This window comes from Engystomops pustulosus, chromosome 6 (assembly GCF_040894005.1).
Source record: "Engystomops pustulosus chromosome 6, aEngPut4.maternal, whole genome shotgun sequence".
NCBI classification, from domain to species: Eukaryota; Metazoa; Chordata; class Amphibia; order Anura; family Leptodactylidae; genus Engystomops; species Engystomops pustulosus.
In genome coordinates, this window is record NC_092416.1 from 149,400,309 (window position 1) to 149,412,703 (window position 12,395).

At 40.6% G+C, this 12,395-nt stretch overlaps 1 protein-coding gene across 2 annotated transcripts in view; it reads left to right on the plus strand.

The window, feature by feature from the left end:
• The window catches only part of RAMP2 (receptor activity modifying protein 2), a 38,155-nt gene extending 26,082 nt beyond the window's left edge, over positions 1-12,073 (plus strand). For both annotated transcript variants that reach the window (XM_072111748.1, XM_072111747.1), the window contains exons 2-4: positions 8,035-8,157; positions 8,688-8,787; positions 10,986-12,073. In XM_072111748.1, coding sequence (XP_071967849.1) covers positions 8,035-8,157; positions 8,688-8,787; positions 10,986-11,241 — 479 coding nt within the window. In that variant the 3' untranslated portion in view covers positions 11,242-12,073. The remainder of the gene's footprint in view (positions 1-8,034; positions 8,158-8,687; positions 8,788-10,985) is intronic.
• The last annotated feature ends 322 nt before the right edge of the window (positions 12,074-12,395 follow it).

The following is a 12,395-nucleotide window of genomic DNA, read 5'->3' on the forward strand; positions in this document are numbered from 1 at the left end:
ACCACGGATAAGTGAAAAAAAGCGAATGTGATAATACCAATGGCTCAGTGAAGCATTCATGAAAATCACTGAACTACACATGTGAAAAACAACACCAATGTGAAAGAGCCCTATTGTGATCCTGCGGTGCGTTGTCCGACGAGGATTCAGGTCTGCCGCGATTCACTAAGGTCATGCGTCCAATTTCCTGCATGTGTTGCTTCCCCGCCGAAGTCCGCCGGAGTTCACCTTCTTCTTCCCGGTGCATTTGAGTGCTTGATCTTGCGACACAATTGCATTTTTAAATTCCCAGATTTGTCCGAATCAGTCGGGTTGTCCGACGGCACGCCCCTCCCGATTTCTGTCACATGCAAGCCGGCGCCAATGCACCACAATCCGATCGCATGCGCCAAAAACCTGGGGCAATTCAGCGCAGAATGGAAATATTCAGGAAACCCGACAGAATCGCGGTCCGGGGAGCCTTAGTAAATGAGCCCCACTGATTCAAACCTCTCAGTGGCTGAACAGCTCCACTTAGAGTTAGGGGGTTCTTGTGACCATGAATTACTGTACTGAGACCAAGTGCCTGCACCTCAAAAGATAGAGCCAGTCCTATTCCTGCCTGGATTTGTGGCACGGCCTGCTCGGTCAAACTCAGTGTTTTCAACGCACTGTGTTCTCAACGCACTGTGTTCTCAACACACTGTGTGATAGACCTCTATTGGGGCTGTGATCTGGGTGCAATTTGTGTGTCCCGATTACAGCCCCTAATACTGTTGTGTATGGGGCCTAAATGTTATACAGTTATGCAGCATCTGCATCAATGACGCATAAGGTTTCAGAAAATGGGTTATTTAAATGGGTTATCCAAGATTTTTAGAGTATCTAGAGAAAGATAAAATCAAAGCAAATGCTCTAAATCAAGAAAAATTAAATTCGTACTGACCTCTGATTTACCTCACCTTCTAGCATACAGTCAATCACCATGTGGACTGTGGCCGATAATGCAAGACAGTGAACTTAGCATAACGTGTCATAGTATTGACATGCTAACCTAGAGGTTGGGGCCATGATTCCAGTGATATGGCTGCTGCAGACACATCAGTAGAGATAAATCATATGCCGGAGCTCCTGTATGATAGCGGCCACGCCCCCAGCGAAAAAGTTTGTTGGTTTCTCAAAAGAACTCAGGCACTGGGCAGAAATGCCCCATCCACTGGTCGCCACACCCCTCTACACCCCCTCCACGCCCACGTGGCATGGAGGTCGTGTATTCACAATTTTTATGGCATGTAAGCAGTGAAATAATCTCAAATTCTTGCAAAAATTTAAAATTCTCGGAAAACTGGCATAGAAGCAGTGCTAAATCTCCCCCGTGGTGCCTACACGTACACATAGGCAAGGTCAGCAGTGGGAGTACTGGTGCTGGATGATGGAGAAAATAATAGGTGAGCACTGATTATTTTGGGCCTCATTAAATTAAACCTGGCCAATCCTTTTAACTTGACGCTTACTAAACACCTCATACAGAAAAGCTAATGGATGAAGTTGTATTTGTAGTTCTGCACATTCCACTTCTCCAGGATTATTATAGTATCAATAGTAACAATATACAATATGCCCATTCTTCATGTTTAAAAATACATTTATTTCCATATTAATATATGAAATATGGAAAGGAAAGTTTCCTGCTAAAATAATATTTTTGTCATTATCGTCCAGAGTTCTTTTTCCTGTCAAGCAACAAAAGGGGTTTTGATAGAAAATTGTATTTGATGACGGGAAGTCTTCGAGAACGGCAGCTGGAATACATTTCTTGGAGCGATATTTGTCTAAACATGAATGAACTCGGATTTGCATTTCCACGACTTTTATACTGAACTTTGGTTTCATTTGTCTTATTGCACCAGATTCCTTGTCTGTATAACCCTCTAATAGAAAGCAAGACTATAAAGGAAACCTGTGGGGTTATTAGGGACACTTAAAGGACATCTACCTGGATGAAAAATTGTAAACCAAGCACACTGACATACTGTTGTGTATCCCCTCTGGCAGGATCGGATCTTCTTTTAGCTTCTTATTCCCTGTTTTTTTTACAAAAAAAAGGATTTTAAAAATATGCAAAAAACGTTGAGGGTCTCTGGGCTCCTTAGGTATTAATGGAACCTGGATCCCCTCAGGCTCATTTGCATAATTGTAATGCTTTTTATTCTTAAAAACTAGGACATAAGAAGCTAAAAGAAGAGCAGATCCTGCCAGAGGGAGCACACCCCAGTATGTCAGTGTGCATGGTTTACAATCATTGATCCTGGTGCTAGATATCCTTTAACCATAGCCTAATATCAGTGCTGTATGAGGTTGCATTAGAATAAAAGGGGTTGTCCAACAGTTTTTAAAATTCTGGAGGTGGGCTGGGGAGGGTTTTTAAAAAAAAACAAAGGTGTACTCAACTTCTCCTTCATTCCTTGTGTCCAGTGCCGCCGTCTCACTAGGCCGTGCCCCTGTTTATTTACAAGGGCACGGAAGCTGCTGGCTTCTGGCCGAGGTGGCCAACCACAGCCAGGGTGGGCATGATGGGTTCATCTTAACTAAAAAGTAATGTTGGTAAAAATCATGTATAACTTCATGTAGTTTACAATGTCTACAGTTATCTGTATGTACAACTAAAGGTCCATGTGATATGGTGGCACTATTTCCATTTCTGGAACAACTTATAGTAAATCTGCTCAGCAAGATTGTCCCAATTCCAACCCACAATTTTCACACATAACATAGACTTATATGGGTTGTGGTGTTTTTTTTTACAACCTAGAAAAATGTCTACAGAAAATCACCCATTTCTATTGAAACACATGGAGGAGCAGAAGCAAGTCACTCAACTGTGCTTAAAGGACACCCACTAATGAAGGATTGTAAACCAAGCACACTGACATACTGGTGTGTGGGCCCTCAGGCAGGATCTGCTCTTTTTTAAGCTTCCTATGCCCTTGTTTTAAGAAAAAAGGCTTTAGAACTACAGGCGGTCCCCTACTTAAGGACACCCGACTTACAGACGACTCATAGTTACAGACGGACCCCTCTGCCCCCTCTGACCTCTGGTGAAGCTCTCTGGATGCTTTACTATAGTCCCAGACTGCAATGATCAGCTGTAAGGTGTCTGTAATGAAGCTTTATTGATAATCCTTGGTCCAATTACAGCAAAAATTTTGAAACTCCAATTGTCACTGGGACAAAAGAAAAAAATTTGTCTAGAACTTTAATGATAAAATATACAGTTTCGACTTACATACAAATTCAACTTAAGAACAAACCTCCGGACCCTATCTTGTACGTAACCCGGGGACTGCCTGTATTCAAATGAAGCTGAGGGGCTCCAGGCCTATGGTGACCGGTGACTCATGCTTATTTGCATCATATTAAAAGCCTTTTTTTTTGGAAAAACCAGGGCATAAGAAGTTAAAATAAGAGTGGATCCTGCCAGTGGGGGCACACACCAGTATGTCAGTGAGCTTGGTTTACAATCCTTCATCCTGATGGTCGACGTCCTTTAAGAAAACAGCACCCAAACTTTATGGGCTTCACAATGTGGTGCAGATTCAGCCTAATGCAAAATCTAGTTTCTTGTTATTAACAAGGGTTCTGGTTTAATGCCAGGCAGAGGGATATTGTGGCTGACTGTACTGTAGATACTGTAGGCAGTATCTGACAGATATTTCCTGTTCCAGAAAGTAATGGTAGGTAATATATAGAGCACAAGCAGCTAGGACCTACTATTTGACACATTCAATACACAGAATAAATCAGGATCACAGTCAAGTTTACTTTTTTAGCTAGAATGATGTTTTATCATGAATGACCAACATATAAGGCAGTCATAGACCTAGGAGCACCAAATATTTATCTGTTATACCAGACACAATATACATGACAATAAATCCATAATAATATCTACATACAGCAATATTAGCCCCTTAGTGACCTGTATTGGGCCACATTTTTTTGTCTCCCTCACCTTTCAAAATCCACAGCCATTAAAATTTCCAGTCATCGTCATAGCTTTCTGAGGACTTGTTTTTTGCAGGTTGAGTTTTTGTTGAATAATACATTTTTCACTTACATTTATATTTTCTTGTGGTGTAAATGATAGCCCTATTTGACAGGTTTACAAAAATGTATTCAATTCTTTTTTTTTGCGGGAGTTTTTTTTACTTTGTGTGATCAAAGCGTTTCATAAAAATACCTTTTCATATCACAAAATTTCAAGACTGTAGTCTGGTGCTGTGTTGGCTTGTTTTTTTGCAGGATGATCTGCAGTTTTTTTAGCCGTTCTATTAACGGCTAAAATTTGCAGAGTTCTGCCTATGTTCCCTTTAATTGGCTGAATGTTGGAGATGAAGACTCACGGATTTAAAGGAAATCAACAAACAAGAAGAAAGATTGTAAACCAAGCACACTTACATGGATTTGCTCTTCTTTTAGCTTCTTATGCTCTTGTTTTTGTAAAAGAAAGGCTTTAAAAATGAAGGGCTCCAGGTTCCATAGCTGTTAACCGAGCCTGGAGCCCATTTGCTCATTTGCATAATTTTTAAAGCCTTTTTTGTAAAAACAAGGGTGTAAGAAGCTAAAAGTAGAGCAGATCCTGCCAGGTGGTGGTGGGGGGGGGGGGGGCACCAGTATGTTAACATGCTTGGTTTACAATCCTTCTTCCTGGTGGTAGATTTCCTTTAATAATTATGACTTGCCTAAAAAAAAATCATCAATTTGAAATTTAAAAAATCCTAAAACGAGTGAGTGGTCTCTTTATACAGAGGTTGCAGTGGTGAGATCACATTGATGACATGTATGCCCCAGCAATATTTTTACGACAAATCAAAAGAGAATCTGGAGGTATTTCATAAGCGTTCTCCGCTGTCATAGAGTTTACCAATTTTTTTACGTAAATCCAATATTGCTGGAAATATGGACTTAGATTATAAGAAAGTTCTTGCTTTCTTTCTATGTAATCTGTACATCATTGTACTGTATTAATAAGTAGGGAGAATGTTACACTCCTGGTAATAACGTGATGCGATCTCTCGCTTGAATGCAATTTCCTTATGCACCAGGGAAGCCGATAATACAAACCACCTTGATCGCCTGCAATGTTACAGACCACTGTCTAGGTTCTCTTAAAGACACTAATGCATCACATATGCTGTGAGCTCTTTACCGTGCATTGGCTTACGTCGTGATCCCCTTGTGTTTTTACCTTCTTTTGTGTTCCTGCCAAAGGAAAAGAGGAGATCTAGCAAGAAGTCCCGGTAGTTTCTATTTGGCTCTGTATGACCTTACAGGGAAATTAGGGCTTTATGAAAAACAATTGTAGAACTGCAAAAAAAAAGAGGAATTCTACAAGGTAGAGAAATTTAGAGGAAAGGCTGAATTATAAAAATAAGCCTTGCAGGGGTAACAGGAGCGGGGAGGTGACAGGAACATTCACATACATTAATGGAGAGGAAGGAAGCGAAACTCGGGAAAGGAGGTGTCAAAACAAGGTCATGCTCTAAAACTGGAGCCTGGGAGGGACAGGGGAAGTGTGTTTGAGTATCAGAGCTACTAAAAGCCAGAACATGTGTATAATGGTGGGGGACTGCAACTTTTATATATATATATATATATAACGCTGCTTCCCCACCTATGTGGAATCTATATTCACCATATTGTCCCCTGTACCGTACCAATACAGGACACAGACATAGTGATTCTCTAACCCCTGTCGTTATTAAATACATATGGCTATAAGAACCCAGTGTATGGCATCTCAAGCTTTGTTTCAGGGCTGCACTCCAAGTTAAAAGAGAGGTCTAAAAAAACTTAAGATTAAAAGCACCTGTGAGAAAATGTCAAAGGTCATAGACTCTTCCCACGAATGACTCTAGTGATCAGCTAATTGGGCATTTCGCTTCATTTGAGGGACAAGAATGACCCTGGAAATGTTGGTATCAAATATTGCATAAATTAGTTGTACAAGAGATGGTGTCATTCATTTGATCAGCGCAAAAATATGCCCCCTTTCCAGTTAACAGGGTCTTTTTCTTCTGCTATCCCCTTCTCTCTGAACTCTTTACTTACTTTTTTATAACACCAGAAACAATGGGGCAGATTTACTTACCCGGTCCAGTCCCGATCCCGCGGTGCGTTGTCTGGGTCTGCCGGAATTCAGTAAGATCGTGCGTCCGAGTTCCTGCATGTGTCGTTGCTGCGCCGAGGTCCGCCGGAGTTCACCTTCTTCTTCCTGGTGAATGTGAGTGCTTGATCTTGCGACACAATTAGTTTTTTAAATTCTGCGGTTTTCCGAATCCGTCGGGTTGCCTGATTTCTGTCGCGTGCAAGCCGAAACCAATGCGCCACAATCCGATCGCGTGCGCCAAAAACCCGGGGCAATTCGGCAGTAAATGAGCCCCAATGTATTAAAATTTTGTTATATGATGCATTGGGTTTTCCATTTTTAGAACTTTTTTTTACATAAACAATATCAATTATGTGCTCAATTTCCCTATATATGTTATGTATCAATTCCTCAATGTTTTTGACATCTCCGATTGCTGTCCTTCTAATAGGAAGCTTCATTGTTTACTTCCTGTGTATATAAACTAGTTCCTGGTCATGTGACATCAAACATCTCTGATTACTCTCTGTGTTATTACGAGCCGTACACCTGTGTGACAGGGACAGATTTCTATTAACAGGAAGTAAAAAATTAATCTTCAACAAGCAGAGATACAGTGAGGAATTGATACAGAAAGTATATGGAACAATTGTCTTTTTGTTAAAATTTTCACACATTTTTTTGGCTGAAAGTGGACAACTCCTTGCTTATGGAAAAGGGAAGGATGAGGGTGGAATCTGATGATGTAGTTGAATGAGTGTGTTCAAGCTGTGGTATTTTACAGAGATATTGTGCTGGAAAATATGTCCAGGTCACAATCTACACTTTGTACAGAAAGTATTCAGACCCCTTTAAATGTTTCACTCTTTGTTTCATTGCAGCCAATTGGTAACATCATAAAAGTTCTTTTTTTTTTGCTCATCAATGTACACTATGCTCCCATCTTGACGGAAAAAAATCAGAAATGTAGATATTTTTGTTAATTTATTAAATAAGAAAAACTGAAATATCACCTGGTCATAAGTATTCAGCCCCTCTGCTCAGTATTCAGTAGAAGCAGCTTTGGAGCTAGTACAGCCAGGAGTCTTGGGAAATGATGCAACAAGTTTACCACACCTGGATTTGGGGATCATCTGCCTCTTACTTGCAGATCCTCTCCAGTTCCCTCAGGCTGAATTGTGAATGTTGGTGGAAGCCATTTTCAAGTCTCTCCAGAGACTTAGGTCCAGGCTCTGGCAGGACCAGTCAGGAATGGTCACAGAGTTGTTCTGAAGCCTCTGCTTTGTTATTTTAGCTGTGTGCTTAGGGTCACTGTATTGTTGGAAGGTGAACCTTTGGCTCAGTCTGAGGTCCAGAGCTCTGGAAGAGGTTTTCATCCAGGATATGTCTGTATTTTGCTGCATTCATCTTTCCTTCAATGGCAACCAGTGGTCCTGTCCCTGCCCCCACAGCACAATGCTGCCACCACCGTGTGTCACTGTTGGGATTGTATTTGGCAGGTGATAAGAAGTGCCTGGTTTTCTCCACATATTCGGCTTAAAATTAACACCAAAAAATAGTCTTGGAGTCCTTCATGTGTTTTTTTGCAAACTATATGGGTCTTTCATATGGCTTGCACTGAGGAGTGGTTTCCGTCTGCACATTCTGCCATAAAAAAAATTTTTTGGGGGTGGTGGACTTCCCCTTCTGTGTTAAAGACTCTGGATTTACAGATGTGCTGTTTAGTGTTTTTCTAAAATTGTCCTCTATACTGCTGTAGCTTCTCTGTATATGAGGGACAGTGGCTGGATGATCAGGATCAGGAGTTCATATTAAGTGTACAGTTATAACAGTATGGCTGATAAATAAAATTAAAAAAAATCATGTTTCATGGTGAAATAATAAAGTCAATTTTCTCTTTCTTTTAGCTTTTGGCTCAATGGCAGTAGTGGAAAATGCTACACAGCCTACAACCTACATACAGAATGAAATGAATCATGGAATGATTGCCGACCTGTCACATTCAACTCAATACCCAATACTTCCCACTGGTAAGTACAGCCCATGAAATTCCATAAGAAATATTTATGATTCTATCCACTTTCCATAAATCAACAAACTTTGCCTAAATCACTAGTACAAGTGAATATTGTGAATATCAGTCTTTGTAATTCCACTTATGAGAAACAGATTACATGGAATTTTATTGGGAGGCGAGAAGAAAACAGCAATCAGTAGTCGGATGTAATTTCTGGCCTCTTAGTATATCCAGTGCAAGGTTGACATCAACGGTTTGGGCACAATAAATCTCCCCCATTTGTGTGTAAAAGGGAAAATAAAATATTTAGACTTTTTATTCATGATATTTCGACTTTTTTAATATCACTTTTTCAAGATCACATTGAGCAAAGCTGGAAAATCGTTTTAGATGTTCTCAAGAAAAATACATGTGATAATACAGTATATTTTAGTGCAATACATAGACCCAGCAGCATTTTTCCCCTTCTGGAGCCACAGTAGTGGTGTTATAATCCTTATTTCACTTAATTATGTTTTTCCATTTTATCTTTCCACATATTAGACATGTATGAAATATTTGTTGAACACTGCTGGACAGTCTTCAACAGAACAATGTTCCAAACTGAGAGTGAACACTGGTGCGATTGGGAACACATTTTCAGGTACAATCTCTAAGGCAAATGTATGTGTTACTCAATATGTATGACTGTGTTTGATACATAGCAATGCCATTCACAATGTTATTAAATGTTCAGCATTGATCAGAATCTGCAACTAAATTGATTACCAGGGACTTGGGCACCATCAAGGAAGACTTACTGAATTATCAATCCACTGAGCGCCAGGGACTGTCTAGGTCATCAACCGAGAAGACTCCACATAGTTACTGGACCACCAATCCAATGGACACCAGGGAGTGACTAGGTCATAAAACTAGATTAAAAAATGAAAATGACTAGGTCTTTAATGGACTGAATAGGTCACCAAACTAGAGGACACCAGGGAGTGACTAGGTAGACCAGTACTCCATGGATTGACAAGATCATTAAACCAGAGGACAACAGGGAGTAACTAGGTCATAAAATTAGGTTTGCTCTTAGATTTACAGGTGATCAAACTAGAAGACACCAAGGAGTAACTAAGTCACTAAACTAAAGGACATCCTGGAGTGACTATATAGACCAGTACCCCAGGGAGTTGCAAGATCATTAAACCAAAGGACGCCTGAGAGTGACTACTGTAAACTCCCAAATTAGAGGACATCAGGGAGTGGCTAGGTCATCAAACTAAAGGACACAGGTGCATAGTAAGGAGAGGTCACAGACAGAGCTAGACTGAAACTAATAGACACCCCAGACTGACTGACGTATCAAACCACTGAGCACCAGGGACTAGGTCACCAAACTCGAGAATACTAGGGAGTGACTAAGTCATCAAACTAGAAGACACCACATAGTTACTGAATGACGAATCCACTGTAGATCACCAAACTAGAGGACACCAAGGAGTAACTAGTTCTCTAAATCAAAGTACCACCAAGGTACCCAGGCCATCAAACTAGAGAAAACCAATGCTTGACTATGTAGACCCGTACACCAGGGAGTGACTACTGTAAGTGACCAAGGGAGTGACTGGATCATCAAACTAGAAGACATCACCATAGTTACTTAGTTTTCAATCCGCTGTAGGTCGCCAAATTAGAGGACACAAGGGAGTATTTTTATTTTATATATGTTTCCCACCCCACTTGCTTTATTCACAGCCATACATTGATTCATTGCTTCCCTGTAATGTCCTTGATGATCCTGCTCAGTGAGAACAAAAACTGAAGGCAGAAAGGGGGAAACATCTAGAAATATTGTGGAATACAAGTTATATGGCTAGAAACAGTGTTGCTCCTCGCATACGCACATTTAAACTACTTAAACGATATCAAGATGAAGGATTGTAAACTAAGCACATTGACATACTGGTGTGTTCCTCCTCTCGCAGAATCTGCTCATTATTCAGCTTCTTATTACAAAAAAAATGCTTTGGAAATTATGCAAATGAGCCTGGAGGGTCCTAACCCTTTAGTCATTTGCTGAGTTTTTTAAGTCTTTTTTTTCTTTAAAACTAGAGCATAAAAAGATTTAAAAAAGCATAACCTGACAAAGAGGGCACACACCTGTATGTCAGTGTGCTTGGTTGACAATCCTTCATCCTGGTGATGTCCTTTATACAACATACGTAAAACAACATTGGGACCATACTGTTGAATATCCAGTGATATTAAAAGCTTTTAAAAGCTTTTTTTTAGAAAATAATATCTCCCTAATACAACACTGTGGGGGTCATTTACTAAGGGCCCAATTCGCGTTTTCCCGACGTGTTACCCGAATATTTCCGATTTGCGCCGATTGTACCTGAATTGCCCCGGGATTTTGGCGCACGCGATCGTATTGTGGCGCATCGGCGCCGGCATGCGTGCGATGGAAATCGGGGGCGTGGCCAAACGAAAACCCGACGTATTCGGAAAAACCGCCGCATTTAAGAACGGAAAATGTGTCGCTCGGGACGCGCTTACCTTCACTCAGCCCGAGCCGGTGAACTCTGGCGCGTTCAGATGCTTTTTAGCGCAGCAGCGCCACCTGGTGGACGGCGGAGGTACTGCCTTATTAAATCCCGGCCGGACCCGAATACAGCGCAGAGAACGCGCCGCTGGATCGCGAATGGACCGGGTAAGTAAATCTGCCCCTGTATGTCTACACCTTATACTCCAATGATAGTGGGCCAGTTTGTTGCTTTATTTTCTGAAGTAACCTTATCGCTGATAGTTTGCAGCTTATATCCAATCACTTCTTTGTGCTTCCCTTCTCAGCATATACAGCCGTTTTCAGATTTGCCTGGAAGACTGTGCCGAAAATCTTCAGCTTCCCTTCCCAAATGAATTAGCGCATAACACGATTTTGGGCGTCCACATGTATTTTTTTAAAGATTGCGATCTTTTGTCTGAAGAGCTCATGGATCCACCAGAGAATATTCTACTTGGATTGATTTTTGCCCCCATCTGCATCATACCATTTTTGGTCTCACTTGTCGTGTACAAGAGCAACACTAGTAAACCACAAACTTAAGTCGTAGCTACTGACCTCCCTGGACAGTGCCATAATATGTTCTTACTGCTTGTATTAGCAGGAGGCTTTGACAGTCTTTGGTCAATTTTCTGACCGTGCCTGATCCTTAATGCTTATCTAAAAGGCGGAATCCACTTCCATCTTGGAATGACTACAATGTCTCACATTCCTGCTCTTCTGTTTATGGGGATGTAAAAACTCTAGCCTATCTTTTTGCAAGGACATTTTAATCTGTAACCACTGAGACTGGAAAAGACGTTGTTCGAAAACAGGAGCAAAGAAGTGAAATATTTCATAGAACATATGATGCAGCAAAATCCATCATCTCTCCATCATGAAAATGGGTGTACAAAATTTTGGATTTGGCTCCAAACTAATCCCCTGGGTATTTTCTATTCAGAACAACGAGTGAGCTATACATTTTCATTTTGACACCAGTTTCCTCCTCGGAAATAGCCAGCATCATCGACATGTGGGAACAATATAGTTCTATGGAGTAGCTGTGATGTTCTTTTTGTGGCATTATTTTAATGCCTTGTGTTTGTAAAATATATTGTCTATGTGAAGACAGCCGTACAATGGAATACTGGAAGCTTTAAATATGATAGATTTTTCTGCTTTATCTGTTTGATAATATTTATAAGAATGCGTTAGTATCTCAATAAGACAAGTGATGTGTAACGAAAGGCTTTTACCTTCAGCCTGAGGGATTGGACCGATTGTGTGGAATTGTGTTGCTGAGGAATGAAATCGTGTGGGACTGTGTGAAAAACTAATGTGAGAAAAACTTTTATTACAGTAATAAAAAAAATTAAATGAACATTTGAATTCACAGGCAATTCAGTCAATGATGGTAAAATAAAATTGGGTTTGGGCCATTAATAAGAATCTAGAACTGTAAATAACTATTCTTATGGATACCGGCGATTTACTGAAGCACTTGGATTTCACACTGCAGTCAATTATTTTGCTAGCCAAAACCAAGGGTCCACCCTTAAAGGGAACCTGTCAGCAGAAATTGCCCTAATAAACCGCTGCCAGTATGTTTCTAAGCAGCTGAACACCTTCCAGATTTTGTTTCTTTCATGGTCCAGTGTGATGGCATCATCCAGAAAATCTACTTTGAAGTGAGATGTTTTATGAAGTCAAGGAGG